Here is a 17525-nt window from a genome sequence, read left to right as displayed (position 1 = left end):
AGGAAGCCTGGAGGTGAGTGCAGATGCATTTTCTTATTCTCCTCCTCACACTGCAGGCTGGGAGTTGCTCCTCACCTGAGCAGAGTGTGCTCCTGCATCGCTCAGTCCAGGGCCCACACAAGGTGAGAGGTGCACACGGGTGGGAGCACCTTCCTAAGCCTCTCTCTTTCCGTTCCCCAGCGAAGGAAGGTTGGTGGGTGAAGGTCTGAGTTCCTGTCCCACGAGGGCGGGGGAAACATCCTGATCCTCTCTTTCTGTGCAGACGCTGCCATCTCCAAGCCTGACATGCTGTCCCGGATTGAGCAGGGAGAGGATCCCAACGCCGAGGAGCAGGAGGACTCCGAGGCAGGGGAATCCCCCACAGACCCCAGCAGTGGTGAGCCACGAGATCCCCGGGACTCTCTGGGGTTGAGATCCGATTCATGGGCGATCTTTAAGTCCTTCCAGGTGGGGAGGTGGAAGCAGATGTGGGGCGGTTCTGTCCTCTCTGTCCCCGGGTGCAGGGGGACTTTCCCAGTTGTCCCCCACCCACTGCATCCATCTCTGCCGGAATCCCCTGAAGCAGCTGGGAGGTGGGAGTGTGACTCCTGTTGTTTTCTCTCGTGCAGAGTTTTTCTTCCCTGGGCCCGACGAGAGCTCGTGGGGTAAATACGAGGAGACTCTGGCTGAGAGCCACGAGGGCTCTGAGGAAGAGGAGAGCATGGAGGTCCCCAGTACATGTGAGTGCACTGACCTGCTTCGGGAAGTGTCCCTTGTCTGGATGTGCTTTTGCTTCTCATTCCCAGGAGCAGCTCAGCTGTTCTGGATGATGCTTTTCCAGAATTTCAGTGTTGATAGTTACTTTGAGTCGCTGTTTATACCATGGGAAACCCTTCGGCCCCAGGCACTGTACAAACCCATGAGGAAAAGAGATTTTACTCCCCTTTCCACAATTTCTTTTGCCTTTATCCTAAACCACAAGACCTGTCTTTTTACATCTCCTGCTGAGGAACCCACTTTTTCCCTTTGGCCAGCTATATATAGCTAGATTATATATATCATATTATAATATATTTGAGGGCAGGAAGGTGCTGGAGCGTGTCCAGGGAAAGGAAGGGAACTGGGAAGGGTCTGGAGCACTAGGAGTGGCTGAGGGAGCTGGGGGGGGGCTCAACCTGGAGAAAAGGAGGCTCAGGGGGGACCTTTTCACTCTCTACAACTCCCTGACAGGAGGGGGGAGCTGGGGGAGGTCGGGCTCTGCTCCCAGGGAACAAGGGGCAGGAGGAGAGGGAACGGCCTCAAGTTGCACCAAGGAAGGGTCAGGTTGGATACTGGGAGAATTTCTTGCCCCAGAGGATTGTCAGGCATTGGAACAGGCTGCCCAGGGCAGGAGTGGAGTCCCCATCCCTGGAAGGATTTAAAAGCCAATGTGGATGTGGCACCTGGGGACATGGTCAGTGGTGGCCTTGGCAGTGCTGGGGGACCAGTTGGATTCGATGGTCTCCGAGGGCTTTTCCAGCCTTAACAATTCTGTGATTCCAAGTCAAATCCCTTTGGCCTTGCCTGTGTCCTGGGACAGCAGTGCCAGGCACTGAGCTGGGTGTGCACAGCAGAGCCCACCCGTGCCCCGGGGGAATTGTGGTGTAAATAACGACCCGGTTCTTGTCTCCGCAAATGACGAGTGCTCTGCTCTGCCAGACGAACAGCCCTGCGACGAGGAAGGCCCCGAGAGCCTGGAGCTTCCCAGGTCGTTGGCAGGGAAGTGGGAAGAGGTTTTTTCCGGCCCCGAGGAGGAGATGCAGTCGAGCAGCAAGAGCCAGAGCGGGTCGGACCCGCAGCAGCGAACGGCAGCGGGCAACGGGCTGAGACGCTCCGTGCGCCGCAGGAGGGACTTGGCCAAGAAGGATCCTCCCGAGGAAGGAGCCGCGGAAAAGGGGCCCTACATCTGCTGCGAGTGCGGGGAGAGCTTCCTGGACAAGCAGCTCTTTGCCACCCACCAGAAGGCGCACGCCAGGGAGGAGGCCTGCACGTCCCTGGAGCGCGGCGAGGGCCTCTGGCAGAAATCCAAGCCCAAGGGCCAGGGCTCCTCCCGCTCCAAACCGTCCAAGCGCCCCGACGGCGACAAGGGCTCCGGCTTCAAGTACGGCCTCGTCAGGCACCAGGTGAACAACATGGTGGAGAGGCCTTACACCTGCTCCCAGTGCAAGGAGAGCTTCAGCCTGGAAGTGAGTCTTATCCTGCACCAGAAGCTGCACACGGGGAAGGGCGACGGGCCGCTGACGTGCACCTACTGCGGGAAGGACTTCCGAGACCTCTCCAAAGCCATCCGCCACCAGCGCATCCACACCGGCGAGAGGCCCTACCAGTGCACGGAGTGCGGGAAGAGCTTCATCCGCCGGGATCACCTGCTCAAGCACTGGCGGGTGCACACCGGGGAGACCCCCTACCAGTGCCCCGTCTGCGGGAAGCACTTCCGCTACAAAGAGTCCCTGAATTGCCACCAGAAAATCCACTCCCGCAACCCGCGGCCCACGGAGGATTCGCAGCTGGGCCTGGAGTCGGCGGGGACCCAAACCAAGCATTTCTGCGTGAAAAAAGAGACTACGCAGTAGCCGAGGTGGGGCCGGGGCAGGAGGGCTCGCGGTGACCGTGACGGCGCAGCATGATGGCGGGTGACTTGTATCGCAGCTAATCCATGTGGTCATGCTACAAAAGCTTTGGTGAAGCATCCAAGGAATTCCTCTTACAAACTCTGACCGGCCGGCCCAGGCACCTCTGCGGCCCCGCGGGGTCCCGTGGCTGTCCCGCCGCGGCGGCGGCCCCTGCGCAGGGTTGGATTTTGCCTGTAGAGAATAATCCCGAGCGATTCTCCGGGGCCCGTATTTAGCAGGTGTTCCCCCACCTATCTTTGTGCATATTCAGGAGTGACAAGCTTTCGCTTTCTTTTTTCCACTCGTTTCACTGCAAGGCTGGAAGCGCGAGGAGGGAGGAGGGAAGGAAGGTGCCATTCCCAGGCAGCTGGTCGCCCGCTCCCGTCGTGCCGCCGTGTCCCGAGAGGCTGCGAGGCCGGGATTGGGGTGAAGGGAGGAGAGGCGAGGCAGAGAGGTGGGTTAGGGCACGACACGGGGTTTGTGGAAGGCGGGAGAGCGGAGAGGAGAGCGCGGCAAAGAGCCAGGTGAGAGAAAGCAGGTGCAGGAGAAGGGGCTGAGGACATTGGAGCAGGAGGAGTCGGGAAGGGCAGCGTTTGGAGGCGTGGTGGGATCACGTCTCCCTTCTTTGGAAGGGTGTCTCTGGCACCAGCCAGGCTGTGGTTTCCCTCTGGCCCGAGGGGATGGCGCTGCTGGGCCGACACACGGACTCCTGTCAGTGAAGGTGATTTTATTACTGTTTTTTAACTGGGTTTGGTCTCACTCAGGTAAGTCAGACGAGTGAAAGCAGCTTCTCCTAACCCCTGTAAAGAGCTGTTTGGTTTTTAGTTAACCTAGAAGTAGTATATTATTATTATTATGAACTATTATTATTATTATTAATTATTATGATGATGATAATACTACAAGGAAAGGTGTGACACTATATTTCACAGTTGCTCTAAAACACTTCCATGTTATGCGATAAACGCCCAGAGTTTTCCAGCCATTTGTGTAAATATTGGTTGACTTCTGGAGCTGTTGGTGTTGTTCCGAGGTGCCTGTACGTGGTGTCTCTTCGCTGTGTATCGTCAGCTGCTGGTTCGTGACCGTGTTTTGTAACAACTTTTGTAAAGTCTGTCAATACAGTGTTTCCACTCTGAATTCCGTGTGGGATGAGCCATGGCTGCCCCTTGCCGATTCCTGCAGCTCCCTCGCCCTGCTCCTGGCTGTTGTTTGGTGGGAGCTTTTCCAGGTAATTTGTGGGACAGGTGAACGGCACAAGCCAAGCTGAGCATCCGTGGAGCCAAGCCTGGCAAACGAGGCTGCTCCGGGTGCTGCGTCCGGCATTTGGGATTCGTGTTTTTACCTTTTCCTCTGCTGGAAGCAGATTTTGGGGTTATGATCCGTGAGCCAAACCTGTGTCACGCACAGATAGGGCTGTGGATGGATGAGGGGTCACTTCCCTCATCCCTCTGCGGTGGGACAGAGCCGGAATATCCCGTGCCGGGAGAAGCGCCGGTGGCTGTGGCTGCTTTGGAGCTGGGATTGTGGAATCCCAGAATGGTTTGGGTTTGAAGGGACCTTAAAGGGTGCCCCGGCTGGTGCCACACACAGGGTCCTTTGCCCTTCCCAGGAGCTCCCCCACAGCCCAGTGTCTCTTCCTGCCAGAGCCCAGCACAGGGGGATGTTCCCCTCTGCCAGGTCTCCCTGGCAGAAACCCACCGGAGCCTCCCCAGAGTTCCAGCAATGCCCGAGGGGTTGTTCCGGCTTGGGACCACATGTGGGAGGTGGACGGGGCAGCCCGTGGGTTGGAGCCACTGGGGGGATGTGGCACTTGTGGCCCACACATCCCTGGCTTTGGCTTTGGCCAGGCTGGATCCCCTGCCATCCCAATCCATGCCAGGTACCTGCAGAGCCGGAGTGAGTGACCCCAGAGCGAGGATCCCCCACACTCCAGAGCCCCCGGATGGGATGGGGTGGGGCTGCCCCACACGCAGTGGTGGGGAGGAAGAGGAGGAGGAGGGAAAAGGGGAGAGCTCGGGGAAGAGCATCCTGTGGGATCTGGGCTGGTGGTGGGCCAAGCACACGGAGACTCCATGAGGACACACGGATGTCCCTCTACATTGCACACGTGTGCTGTGTGTGTATAAACACAGCTACACACGGGGCCTGAGCCCGGGGGACAGGACATGGCCCTCCACGGACACGGCTGCATCCCGATCCCGCTCTGGCTGATCACGACGAAGATCCACTCATGGGGATAAACACACCTGATAAAAACGCCTGGATCTCCACAGGGACAGCTTGGAGCCTCCCAAAGCCAGGATCAGGCACTCCCTCCACCCAGCAGCTGTCCTGGATCCCAGACTCCCCAGTTGCACTGGGATGTACAGACTCCAGGCAGTGACACCCTCCATCCCAGAGCTGGTCCTGGTGTTCCCTGCCAATGGATCACTCCTGGATGGGGGTTGCAGATCCCTGGGACAGCCCAGGACAGGGGGGGCTCTAATTGGGGGTCCCCACCTGCTGTCACACCCCTGTACCCCTCCAAGGCAGGGTGCCTCATCCTGTCCCCCCCTCATCCCCTCCCTTTTCCCACAAACCAAAGGGTTTCCTGCCCTTCCCCGTGTTTGTTGTTCCCAACTTCCCCCCATTGTCACCCCGGGTCCCCAAAGTCCGGACTGGCAGGGGGGCCGTGTGACAGGGGCTGTGCCAGAACAGGAAGGGATGGGACAGGGCAGATGGGATGGCCCGGGGATGGAATGAGGTGGGACAGGATGGATGGGATGAAATGGGATGGGATAGGGTGGGTGGGATAGAATAGGGGACAGGGGGACAGGATGAATGGGCTGGGATGAGATGGGACAGGATGGGACAGGAGGGCTGGAATGGGATGGGACAAGATGTGGGATGGGTAGGGTGGGACTGGATGGGACATGACAAGACTAGGCAAGACTCAACAGGATGGATGGGATGGGGACAGGGTGGATGGAGTGGGATGGGATGGGATGGGACAGGGTGTGATGAGACAGGATGGATGGGATGGAATGGGATGGGATGGGATGGGGGGATTGATGGGACAGGACGTGGTGGGACGGATAAAAGCGGCATAAGACTGGACAGGGCATGACAGGATGGAGAGGGATGGGGTGGGGTTGGAGAGAATAGGACTGGATGGGATGAGACAGGATGAGGTGGATGGGACTGGAGGGGACTGGAGGGTCGGGGAGAGTCCGGTCCAGCGCGGGGGGCCGTGGGGGGGCCCGTCCTGGGGGTCTCGCCCTGGGGTCCGTCCCGGGGGCCGGGGGTGTTGGTGGGTCCATTTCCACGGCGCCGCCGCCTCCGGCCGCCATTTCAGAGCCCGCGGGGCCCGAGCCCGCGGGGAAGGGCGGGGGGGCCCGACGGGGCGGGGACGGGCCGGGGGAGCCGCCCTGGGGCCGACCCCCGGCCCCTCCCCGGCCCCCGGTGTCGCACCGAGCACACCCCAGTGCCTGCCCGGTGCCCTCCAGTCTCTCCCACTTGCCCCTCTCACTGCGCCACCCCACCCCAGTCAAACCAGTTCCCCCCAGTGCCCCCTGTCAGCCCAGTTCCCCCGGGAACAGCCCCAGTTCCCCCCCGTCCTTCCCCAGTTCCCCCCCGTCCTTCCCCAGTTCCCCCGACAATAGCCCCAGTTCCCCCCAGTTCCTAGCAGCTACTCCCCAGTTCCCCTCGATCTCTCCCTGCTCTCTCTCCAGCCCCCCCGGGAACAGCCCCAGTTCCCCCCAGCCTCTTCCCTGTCAGCCCAGTTACCCCAGGAGAGCCCCAGTTCTCCCCAGTTACCCCAGGAGAGCCCCAGTTCTCCCGGGAAGAGCCCCAGTTCGCCGCAGCCCGTCCCCAGTGCCCCAGTTCCCCCTGGTGATGACCCCCCCAGTGTCCCCAGTCCCCCCCGTTCCCGCCAGTCCCCCAGTTCCCCTAGTCCTTCTCCAGTCCCTCCCAGTCCCCCCCGTCCCCTCTCCGCCCAGCCCCCTATTGTCTCCAGTCCCTCCGGTCCCCCCAGTGCCCCCAGTCCTCCTGCGTCCTCACTCCCCCCAGGCCCTTATTCCCTCCAGTACCCCCCAGTCCTTCCCCAGTCCCTCCAGTCTCCCAGTCGCCCCCAGTCCCTTCAGTCCCCCCACTGCCCCTAGTCCCCTTGCCCCTCCCTCCTCCCAGCCCTCTATTCCCCCAGTCCCTCCAGTCTCCCCTGTTCCCCAATCCCTCCAGTCCGCCGTCTCCCCACTCCCCCCAGCCTCCTTATTTCCCCTCCCAGTCCCTCCAGTCCCCTGTTCCCCCAGTCCCTCCAGTGTCCCCAGTGCCCCCCCACTGCTCGCAGCGCCCCTATTCCCCAGTGTGCCCCAGTCCCCCCCAGCCTCCTTATTCCCCCCACTCCCCCCATTCCCCCCGGTGCCCCCCGTTCCCGTTCCCGTTCCCGGGCGGTGCCGCCGGGGGGGCCCCGACGGGGCGGGGCGGGGCGGCCGGGGGGCCGCCAGGGGGCGCTGTTGGCGCGGCCGCCCCGCTGCGCCCCGCCCCGCCCGCGCGCGCGGCCCCGCGCGGCGGCAGCGCCCCCTGGCGGCGCGGCGGGGCAGCGGCGCGGCCGGACCGGACCCGCAGCCGGACCCGCACCCGCGCCCGCGCCCGCACCGCACCGAGCTCGGGGCCGGAGCCAACGCCGCCGCCCCCGCCCCGCCGCCCGGCCCGCGCCGCCCCCGCCCCGCCCCGCCCCGCCGCGCCCCCGCCCCGCCGCGCCGCCCCGCGCCCAGCCCGATGCCCGGCGGCGGGCGGAGGTGAAGCGGAGAGCGGGCGCTGGATCCTCCCGGCCGCGGCCCCCGGGGCCCCGGGCACGGAACAAAGGGCCATGGCCGAGGGGGCCCCCGCTCAGGTAAAGGGCGCCCGCCGCCCCCCGGCGCGGGGCCGGGCCCGGCCGGCGGGCCGCACGTCGGGGCTGCGGGGCCGCGCCGTCGGGGCCGCGCGGGCGGGGGGCGGCGGGGGCTGTCAGCGCGGGGGGGCCGCCGCCCCCCCGGGGGCACCGCGGGAGCGCCACGGCCGGCCCCGGGGGGGCGGCGGGGCCGCGCCGAGCCCGCACGGGCCTCCGCGGCCGGCGGCGCCCGCGCTGCCGTCGGGGCCGGGCCTGCCCGCGCCGCCGCCCCCCCCGCCCCGCTCGCCGCCGGGCCCCGCGGCCCCCCGGGACCGACCCCCCGCCCCGTGTCACCGCCCGGTCCCCATGGCGACGGGGCGCCCGCGGCCCCCCGGGTGTCCCCCCGCCGTGCCCATGGCAACGGGGCTCGGCTGGCCCGTGTCACCGCCCGCCGCCCCCCCCCCCCAAGTGTCACCTCCCGGCCCCGCGCTGTCACCTCCCCCCCTCTGCCCCCGCCGCGGCGGGTCCTGCCCGTCCCGTGGGACCGGCACGGGGCCGGTGTAAGCGGCTTAGCGGGGACACGGGGACGTCCCCGCCGCCCCCGGGCTCTGCAGCGGCCCCCCCGCGGGGTCCCCATCACCTTTGAGGGGATCCCCGTCACTCTCGGGGGTGTCCCCGTCACCTCGAGGGTGTTCCCGTCACCGTGGGGGGGGTACCCATCACCTCGGCGGAGTCCCTGTCACCCCAGGGGTCCCATCACCGTGGGGGGGGTCCCCATTACCCCGCGGGGTTCTCCATCACCCTGGGGGTCCCATCCCTCTGGGGGGGTTCCCCATCACCCCGCGGGGTTCCCCATCACCCCGCGAGGTTCCCCACCACCCCGGGGGGGTGCCCCCCACCCTGACCCCGCACCCCTGTGTCCGCAGGCTCCGGAGCCGGTGCGGCCGCGCTGCCCCTCGCCCCTGCGGCCGCCGGCCGGCCCCGAGCGCACCTCGGAGCGGGAGACGCAGACGGCTGAGCTGTCCCTGACCGTGGTGGCGGCCGTGCAGGCCGTGGAGAGGAAGGTGGACTCCCACTCCACCCGCCTGCTCGACCTGGAGGGTCGCACGGGGATGGCCGAGAAGAAGCTGATCGACTGCGAGAAGACGGCGGCGGAGCTGGGGAACCAGCTGGAGAGCAAGTGTGCGGCACTGGGCACCCTCATCCAGGAGTACGGGCTGCTCCAGCGGCGCCTGGAGAACATGGAGAACCTGCTCAAGAACAGGAACTTCTGGATCCTGCGGCTGCCCCCGGGCAGGAAGGGGGAAGTCCCCAAGGTAACGGTGTCCTGGGGTGCGGGGTCTGCACCCGAAATGCTCACGGAGGGCAGGACTGAGGGGGGTGAGCGGGGACAGCCCTGGCACGGGTGAGTTGCTCCCCATTGGAGCTGCTCCTTCCCAGCTCATCCCCCTCTGGGACTAAAGTACAGTGGGATGCAGGACCCAGGGCGACATCCCGGTGCTCAGGCTGGAGGTTTCAGTTCTGCACAGCCCGGGAGCCATGTATGCTTTTTTTGCTTATTTTTTTATACCACCATTTGAACAAAACCACCCCAGATTTAGTGGTTCTTTCTCTTTGACCACCTTGGTGCTGCAAAGTCTCCCAGCCTGGGGAAGGAGAAAGCTCTGGGATTTGGGGAGGGCAGATGAGTTCCCTGGGATTAGCCGAGCTCTGGAAGGAGCCCACCATCAATATTCAGTTCCTACTTGAATTTTCATGATCTTCCCACTAAAAGAAAGTCTGCAGATGGGACCAGGGGAAAGGGATTGTGACTGGAGAGAGTGGAGAGGGCTGAGAAAAGGGGGGCTCGGACCCTGCACCTCATTAGTGCAGTCGGGGAGCAGAGGTGAAGCACCACATTTCCCTCTGAAGAGCTGCATTCCCACACGGCACAGTTTCCACGTCCTGGATTTATCCTTGGGAATTATTCCTTGGCAAACAGGCTGGGAATCCATGGCCTGCTCCTGGCTGGTGGGCACACAGTAACCAAGGATAACAGGGAGCCCTGCAGGCCTGGGTAGAGCTTTCCCTGGAGTTCAGGGGTAATTGAATCCGGGCGTTACGTCAGCTCATCCATAGGGATGAGTCCAGCCCAGCACCCAGGTTTTCTGTCCTTTGTGGTCCCTCCAAGCCTGGTCACTCTGCAGAGTGCAGGGACCGAGAGGAGGAGCTTGGGGTCCTTTGGGAAGTACCAAAGTCTGGATTCTTCACTGGGAGCCATCCATTTGGCTGAGACCTTTAATGCCACAGAAATACCTGCCCAGGAGTTGTATAAATGTAAGAACCAACTGGTTGATGGCCGTGAAGGAGCTGAAGCCTGGCTGTGTCCGAGGGGGAGCTGCTGTCTCTGGGCTCCTGGGGAGGGAGGCAGCCCTTGAACCAGTGCTCTTGTGATCCAGGTGCCGGTGACATTTGACGACGTGTCCGTCTACTTCAACGACAAGGAATGGGAGAAGCTGGAGGAGTGGCAGAAGGAGCTGTACAAGAACGTGATGAAGGGGAACTACGAGTCGCTGATCTCCCTGGGTAAATATGGGGGCACGTTCTCTTGGGCTCCTTCTGGCTCCTCCTTGGAGATCCCCTTGGGTGAGACCCAAATGTCCCATTTTAAAGACTTAAAAGCACAGGAGGGTGTTTCTAGTTTGGGTTCATTCCCAGCTCGTGCCATGGTGCTGTCCTGGCTGAGGGGGATCTCCATAGGCAGGTGGGCTGGAGACCTCCCAAACCTCTTCCAGCTGGAGTTAAATGGTGAAAAACCAGCACCTTCTCCGTGGCTGTTGGAAGGGCTTCCCTGCACCTTCTGGGTCTGCAGGGGGTACCAGCCCACGCACCCCCTTAGAGGGAACTGTGATCTGTGCTTTGGGGCATTTCCTGCGGAGCTTCAGGAGAAATCCTGGCTCTGCTGGGAGCTGAGAAATGCCTTTGGCTGCAGGAGAGCCAGGATTTGTCTGAGAAGTTCTAAAACCCCACCAGAAAAACACAGGGTTTGGGTTTCTTGCCTAAGGCAGTTCCTCTGTGTGGCACCTCAGCTCCTGCCTCTGGCAGCGCCCGGCTTTGCTCCCCACAGCCCCTCTGGATGTTCCTGAGTGTCTTCCCACGTCCCCCAGGCACTGGGGAGAGGTGGAAGGCAGCCTTGGACTCCCAGTGCAGTAATCCCTCTCTCCATCCCTCTGTCTCTCAACAGACTATGCAATTTCCAAACCTGGGGTTTTGTCTCAGATCGAGCAAGGAGAGGAATCGCGGGGCAGGAACGAGCAGGACTTGGAGGAGAGTGAGATCATTACTGATGCCACAGCAGGTGAGACCTTGGCACGAGGGGAGCCCTGGTTGTGTCCCGAGGAGCTGCTCATCCCTGGGCTAAAGCAGGTGTTACTGGGAGCTGGGGGGGGTTATCAGGAGGAGCCTTGCCTAGGAACAGGATAAGTTTGGCCGATCAGAGATTTGATGTCCAGGTACAGCTCAGCATATAAACCAGGGCAGGAGGAGCCCGGAGAGCTGGGCACTGGGAGCCATCAGCAAGGGAAGCATCTGCAACCAGACCAGGTCCTCAGGGAGCCAGTGTGCCCGGCAAGGAAGGAGAATCGGGTCCCACTGGGAAAGCCCATCCACCCAGAAAATCCTCTCCACCCTCTCTTTGTGTGGATGGTGCCTGGGTTTATCCTTGGAGTGCCCTCCCAGGCAGGGAAATCTGCTCCCATCCTGTGTGCAGGGAGAAGGGGTGCTGAGGGGTTGCTCCAAGGGCAGGGCTGGGCTGGGAGAAGGGCACCAGGGATCCCGAGTCCTAGAGCAACTCCTGCTCTGGGATGAGGGGGCTGATAAATAGGTGTCCTAGAAGAGGTCAGCTCCACTGGCCATCCCTGGTGCCAGGCTGTGGATGTGGGGTCACTCTGACCCCCTGCCTGTGCTCTTCACCACAAGGATCTTGAAATTAAATTGAGGCCAACGGGAAGAGGAAAATCGTTGGGATCTGCAGCCAGGGGATGTGGGGAGCCCAAGGGGTGCTGAGCTGTGGCACCGAGTCCCAGGCTGGGCGGAGACAGTCCCCTGTGCCTGCGGAGGATCCCAGGGGAGAGGCAGGAGCGTGGCAGGAATGGGAGAAGGGCAGGGGCTGGAGGGAGAGCAGAAATGGCCGAGCAGGTGAAAGCCCTGTGCGGGATCAGCGGCCGGAGCCGGCAGGGATGGCTGCGAGCGGTGTCTCCATCCCGGCTGCCGGGAATGACGGCGGGCGGGAATCTCTCTTTGCTGCAGCTGGAATAAGGGTTGTGATCAAAACGGAGGAGCTCCTTCCCGAGGACAGCCCCGAGAACCCCGAGCTGCACGGCATGTCGGGGCAGTCGGAGGGCAGCTTCCAGAGCCCGGACGAGGAGGCGGCTTGTGAGAGCCCCTACGGCTCCGTGTCCCCTCCCAGGGACCTGCCGGGAACCAGCCTGGGGGACTCGTCCGAGTACGGAGCCGACTTCAACGAGATCCAGAGAGTCATCGTGCACCACGGGAGCTGCACAGGTGGGACCTTGGGACAGGGCTCCGGGGCTGGGGGTCAGGAAGAGGTGGGGAAGGGGTTGGATGGATGGGCAGGGTTAAATCCCCCCAGAACCAGCACCAGCAGGAAAGTTTCTGGCTGCAGCAGCCTCGGGAGCAGCTCTGGTCAGAGGTGAGGGGTCCTGCTGGTTGACCAGTGTGGGGGTCACTTGGGGCAGGTCCACAGGACAGGGAGGAGCGTGGCAGGACCCCCGTGGATCCAAGCTGCCAGGAGGGATGAGGAAGGGTGAGGTCGTTTAGTGAAGAGACAATGGCACCAGGCCTTTCATGTGTGGAATCCTGCCAGTCGGGTGGCACACGTGGGCCAGGTCCTACAGACCTGCTCTGAGGGGGGGTGTGGGAGAGCAAGGAGATGGGAGGTTGGGAATGGCAGGTTCCCTCCTCCTGACAGCTCTGTGGTGGTGTAACACAAACCAAGAGGGAGACAGTTGGGCTCCTGAGGGCCTCGTGGATCCTGTGGTCTGCTCATGGTTTGGGAAGGGAAAGCAGCCAAGCCACCAGTGGGGCTGGAGATGGTCCTTGTCCAAGGTGTGGGGCCTGGCTGGTGGGGCTGAGTGGGAGCTGTGGTGGCACTGACTGGGATGGGGGTGCTGGGCCCCCGGATCTGCAGAGGAGGCAGGGAGGGAGAGGACCTGGAATTCCCCAGTACCCCTCTGCTGGAGGGAAGAGAGCCACAGCTTTGATACATCTGGGCTGCCTCTTGGGAAAGCATGGCTGCTCTTCCTGGAAGAGCACATGGGTCTGGCTCAAAGTGCAGCACAGGATGACATGAGGGATCCGCTGTGGATTTCCTCCGTGTCCCTGGGATGTGCAGTGACATGAGGGATCCACTGTGGATTTCCTCCGTGTCCCTGGGATGTGCAGTGACATGAGGGATCCGCTGTGGATTCCCTCCGTGTCCCTGGGATGTGCAGTGACATGAGGGATCTGCTGTGGATTCCCTCCATGTCCCTGGGATGTGCAGTGATGTGAGGGATCCGCTGTGGATTCCCTCCGTGTCCCTGGGATGTGTCCCTGGCAGGGCAGGTCTCACCAAACAAAACCACCGGGTCACTTCCGGCGTCGGTGACACGAGGGGGAGCCTGACGTGCGTCCCTCCATCCCACTGCTGGTCACGCCGGGAAGGAGGGGGGTGAGGCTGAGGGAAGGGGACGTTCCCGGGCTGGGTGTGCTGTCCCAGGAGCGGAGCTGGATGCCGGCAGCCCGGGGCTGTGTGTCCGTCGAGCAGTGCCGTGCCGGGAGCGTTGTTGTATCCCAGTGAAACGGCAGCAGATGGAGCTGCTCTGAAATCACTCGGCCACATGAGCCTTCACAAACTGATGGTGCTTTTACCCCCCACATCCTGCAGCACCATGAAGTTGCCGAGCGTTTTTGCAGGAGAGTCTGAGGGCCCCTCAGGGGCTGTTTGTCTGAACTCGGTGTTGAGGGGTGACATGGCCCTTCCCAGCGCTCCGGGCTCTGGCTGCAGCCGGCTCGCTCTGGGTGGTGGGGCAGAGCAGGCAGGGCCAAACAGCTGCAGGAGCCCCTCAGATGTTCCTGTAACACCCCCCACGTGCATAAAAGGCCACCCCGTCCCACCCCGCGCCCCTGACGCTGTTCTGGTTTCCCCCCGCAGAGGACGGGATCGTGATCAAGACGGAGGAGGAGGAGGAGGACGACCCCGACACGCTGGAGCCGTGCGCCATGTTCTCGGGCAGGGCCGAGCCGCCGGCGTTCCCCAGCCACGAGGCCGGGCTGGGCTGCGAGGCGCAGTGCAGCTCCAAGGCCCAGCCCAGGGGCCTGGCAGCCCGCGTGAGGAAGCCGTCGGCCTGCGAGAGGGACCCCGGGGAGATGAAGGCGGCCAGCGCCCAGCAGCGGAACCGGACGCGGGAGAGACCCTACATCTGCCCTGAGTGCGGCAAGAGCTTCATGCTCAAGATCAACTTCATGATCCACCAGCGCAACCACCTCAAGGAAGGGCCCTACGAGTGCCACGAGTGCGACCTCAGCTTCCGCAACAAGCAGCAGTTCCTGCTGCACCAGCGCAGCCACACGCGCCGCGGCGTGGGGGTCCCACGGCGCCCCGAGCACGGCCTCAAGCCCCCGGCGCGGCCCCCGCCCCCGGGGAAGCCCTACAAGTGCTCCGAGTGCGAGAGCAGCTTCAGCCACAAGTCGAGCCTCAGCAAGCACCAGATCACCCACGTCGGGGAGCGGCCCTTCACCTGCGGCGAGTGCCGGAGGAGCTTCCGCCTGCAGATCAGCCTCCTCATGCACCAGAGGATCCACGCCGGCAAGAACGAGATGGCCTTCCTGTGCCCCCAGTGCGGGAAGAACTTCACCCGGCCCTCCCACCTGCTGCGGCACCAGCGGACTCACACCGGCGAGCGGCCCTACCAGTGCAGCCAGTGCGAGAAGACCTTCAGCGAGAAGTCCAAGCTGACCAACCATTACCGCATCCACACGCGGGAGCGCCCGCACGCCTGCGCCGTCTGCGGGAAGGGCTTCATCCGCAAGCACCACCTCCTGGAGCACCAGCGCATCCACACGGGCGAGCGGCCCTACCACTGCACCGAGTGCGGCAAGAACTTCACGCAGAAGCATCACCTCCTGGAGCACCAGCGGGCGCACACCGGCGAGCGGCCCTACCCCTGCACCGAGTGCACCAAGTGCTTCCGCTACAAGCAGTCCCTCAAGTACCACCTGAGGACGCACATGGGAGAGTGAGGGGCTGCCCGACGGCTTCCTCCCCCTCCTCTCCCTCCCTCCACCCCTCCTCCTACTCCTCCTCCTCCTCCTCCTCCTCCACTCATCTCTCCCGCCCTCCCTCCGTCCGTCTCCCCCCACCCCAGCTCAGGGCATGGACATCAAGGAAGCTTTGTGTGGTAGCGCCGCTGGTCTGGTGGAGACTGGGCTGATTGGAAATAAATTAATGAATTAAAGCAAGCAACGCGCGGCAAAATTAAAAGATTATATATATATAAAATTAACAGAAGCAGCTGATTTAGGGGGAATCCTCACCACCAACAAAAGAAACCTGTACAGGGTGTTTTGCCGGAGTAGGACTCGTAACTGCTTTTTAAATCTACTGTTTGGTTTTTTAAAATAAATGTGGAGGAACTTTTTAATTGATAAGCAACCTTAGGATGGGCAAGATTTTCTGGGTGGTTTTTTTTTTTTTGTTAAATGCTCTGTAGGCTGATTCTGGCACAGTCACTTTTTGTCCAGGAGCTCTGCAGAGGTGCTGCCTCGTCCCAGCTCTCCGGGCTGGACGCGACAGCCGCTCGGCAGCGCGTGGTTACAGAAGCTCCGGCCGGGGGGAGGTGAGTAATTAACAGACCCAGCTAACGAGGAGGTTCTGCGTGTGTCTAGATTGGAAGCGCCGGTAGGTGCCTGCCCGGCTCGCGGGGCTGTGATGCACTCCTGAATTATACAATAGAATAAAATTCTAGTTGCAGTAAAAGAGCCTTTTTCTGGTAGGACCGCTCAGCAAGGCTCCTCCAAACACTCGTCCCTAGCGCTCAGTCCTCCCGGGGGTCCGGCCTTCCTGCTGCCACGAGGGCATCGGGGGGCTGGGGGTCTGGCCACGGCTGCTGTGGGGTCACCGTGGGCCTGAGCACAACACCTTGGTGAGTTCAACTGCTCTTCTGCTCTCTTTGCACTAGTGGCAGGAGCAGCGGGATTCCTGCCCCAGATGAGGAGCAGGTCCTGGGCTGGCTCCAAGAAAAGCCCTGATCAGCTCGGGGCTGCCTGTGGGAGATCTCCCAGTTCCCGGGTCCTCGCTGCCGGGGTCCCTCCCCACGTGTCACAGGGGGTGGGACACGGGGCTGTCTCCTTGCTATCTCCACCAACTCGGTTCTCTGTGATCCGGTTTGTCCTCAGTGCATCTCCTGAGGTTGGGCTGTGGATGCACCTGAAGGGCCAGGCCGTGGCCAGAGGGGTGACACCAACTCCCTGGAGCACACTGGGCTCCTTCCCAGCGGTGTCAGATCTCATGTGGGACAGTGGCATCAATAAACAGAGCGATGATGGGATAAGTTGTCAGGACCTGTTAATGCCTTTGCAGGACCAAAGTAATCATCCAGGACTTCCCAGTGTATGAAACCTTCCTGAATTTGGAATTTGCAGCCTCTTCCGTGCTAGAAAGCACCGGAGGGCAGTGCAGCCATGTGGAGCTGCCAAGAGCCACCAGCCAGTCACTGCCATGGACAGGAGCATTTTGGAGCTGCCAGGACAGGCTGCAGCCAAAGTTCAGCCTTCCCACTGCACTGGTGGTGCCTACAACTCCCTGGAAGCAGTTTGGGGTTTCAGGTCAGGGCGTGCAGCCTGACGTGGGTTGACATTTCCATCCCTGGAAGTGGTGGAAGGTGTCCCTGCCCGTGGCAGAGAGGTGGAACAAAACGGTGTTTAAGGTCCCTTCCAACCCAAACCATTCTGGGATTCCATGCAAAGTGCCACAATGGGGCTGGATGTCCTGGGAGGGAGGTGTGGGTGCAGGACAGGGGGTCTGGCTGCAGCCCATGGCTCCTCAGCAGCTTCCCTGCATCCCTCTGATCCGGACTAGATGCGATTAAGGGGAAGAAGGAAATGAAAAGCAGAACTGACTCTGTTTCTGAGCAGCTCGTGTTCGTCACACTGGCAGCACCACGGACCTGGCAGCACCTTTTTCCTTGCTAAAAATGGATGGATTCAGCTTTTTTTTGGCAAAGCCAGCACTAAGGAGCCCTTACCAGCCTGGCTGCCCCTCTGCAGTGCCAGGACCTTGGTGTGACCAGGCTGGCAGTGCCCCTGCTCTGCTCTGCGTCGCTGGGCCCCGTGTGGCACCTCCTCTCCCCCTCACTCTGCTCCTTTCCCACTGCACACGGACATAACCGTGCTGGTCGCTGGATTCTGCCAGGATTTAACAACATCCAGGTGACCTTGAGCAGCTCAAGTGTCAACAATCCATCTCCCACGACCCGGGGGGGATATGACATGGCCATCACAGCCCCCCCTTGGCTGGCACTGAGCTCAGGGTGGCGGCAGCACCAAAAGGCCACGGCAGTGGCGGTGCTGTGGGCACAGATCTGGGGGTGGCATGTGCAGGAGCAGCCTCGCTGCCCCCCCTGAGCCATCTGCAGGGGATCAGCAGGTTATCACCCTCCACTCAGCCACGGGTGGGTTCGTTTTAGGGGTTGTTCAGTGCTGCAAACACCGCTCAGCCTCAGGGGTGAACGGCACCGTCCCGCTGCAGGACCCACCGGCTCCTCGAGGGCTTCCATAGGGTTGTCCCACAGTGCCGGGGGAGCTGGACACGGAAGCACCCAGAAGGCAGCAGCTCTGGGGACAGGGAACAAGCAGGAGCCACCACAGCTGGGCTCTGAGTACCCCCTGGCAGCACCCCAGAGGCTCTGGATGAGCAGGGACACCCCGGGGAGCTGCAGGGATGGGGAGTGGGGGGCTGGAAGCGCCGTGCCGACCCCTCTGGAGCTGCCAGGCCAGGGTTGGGGACC

The 17525-nt window shown here is 62.4% G+C and overlaps 2 protein-coding genes and 1 long non-coding RNA gene across 3 annotated transcripts in view; 2 read left to right on the top strand and 1 right to left on the bottom strand.

The window, feature by feature from the left end:
* The window catches only part of LOC113999103, a 33687-nt gene extending 18831 nt beyond the window's left edge, over positions 1–14856 (top strand). The window contains exons 15-23 of the mRNA XM_039387343.1: positions 263–376; positions 609–719; positions 1678–2590; positions 7847–8039; positions 8406–8795; positions 9918–10044; positions 10703–10816; positions 11767–12021; positions 13673–14856. Of these exons, the coding sequence (XP_039243277.1) occupies positions 263–376; positions 609–719; positions 1678–2590; positions 7847–8039; positions 8406–8795; positions 9918–10044; positions 10703–10816; positions 11767–12021; positions 13673–14760 (3305 nt within the window). The 3' untranslated portion in view covers positions 14761–14856. The remainder of the gene's footprint in view (positions 1–262; positions 377–608; positions 720–1677; positions 2591–7846; positions 8040–8405; positions 8796–9917; positions 10045–10702; positions 10817–11766; positions 12022–13672) is intronic.
* On the bottom strand, positions 3537–5113 carry LOC120324486. The gene is made up of 2 exons (XR_005565842.1): positions 4880–5113; positions 3537–3986 (listed from the first exon to the last, which is right to left on the bottom strand). It is a non-coding gene; the product is annotated as an uncharacterized LOC120324486 (long non-coding RNA).
* Positions 14857–14893: 37 nt separating the features above from the next.
* Positions 14894–17525, top strand: part of LOC113982924 (E3 ubiquitin-protein ligase TRIM39-like) — a 10083-nt gene continuing 7451 nt past the window's right edge. The window contains exon 1 of the mRNA XM_039387342.1: positions 14894–14918. Coding sequence (XP_039243276.1) covers positions 14894–14918 — 25 coding nt within the window. The remainder of the gene's footprint in view (positions 14919–17525) is intronic.

Source organism: Pipra filicauda, unplaced genomic scaffold (assembly GCF_003945595.2).
Source record: "Pipra filicauda isolate LSUMZ 115617 unplaced genomic scaffold, ASM394559v2 scaffold556_size476704_pilon, whole genome shotgun sequence".
Lineage (NCBI taxonomy): Eukaryota > Metazoa > Chordata > Aves > Passeriformes > Pipridae > Pipra > Pipra filicauda.
The sequence above is the reverse complement of the archived record's forward strand: the minus strand, read 5'-3'. Positions and strand labels throughout refer to the sequence as shown.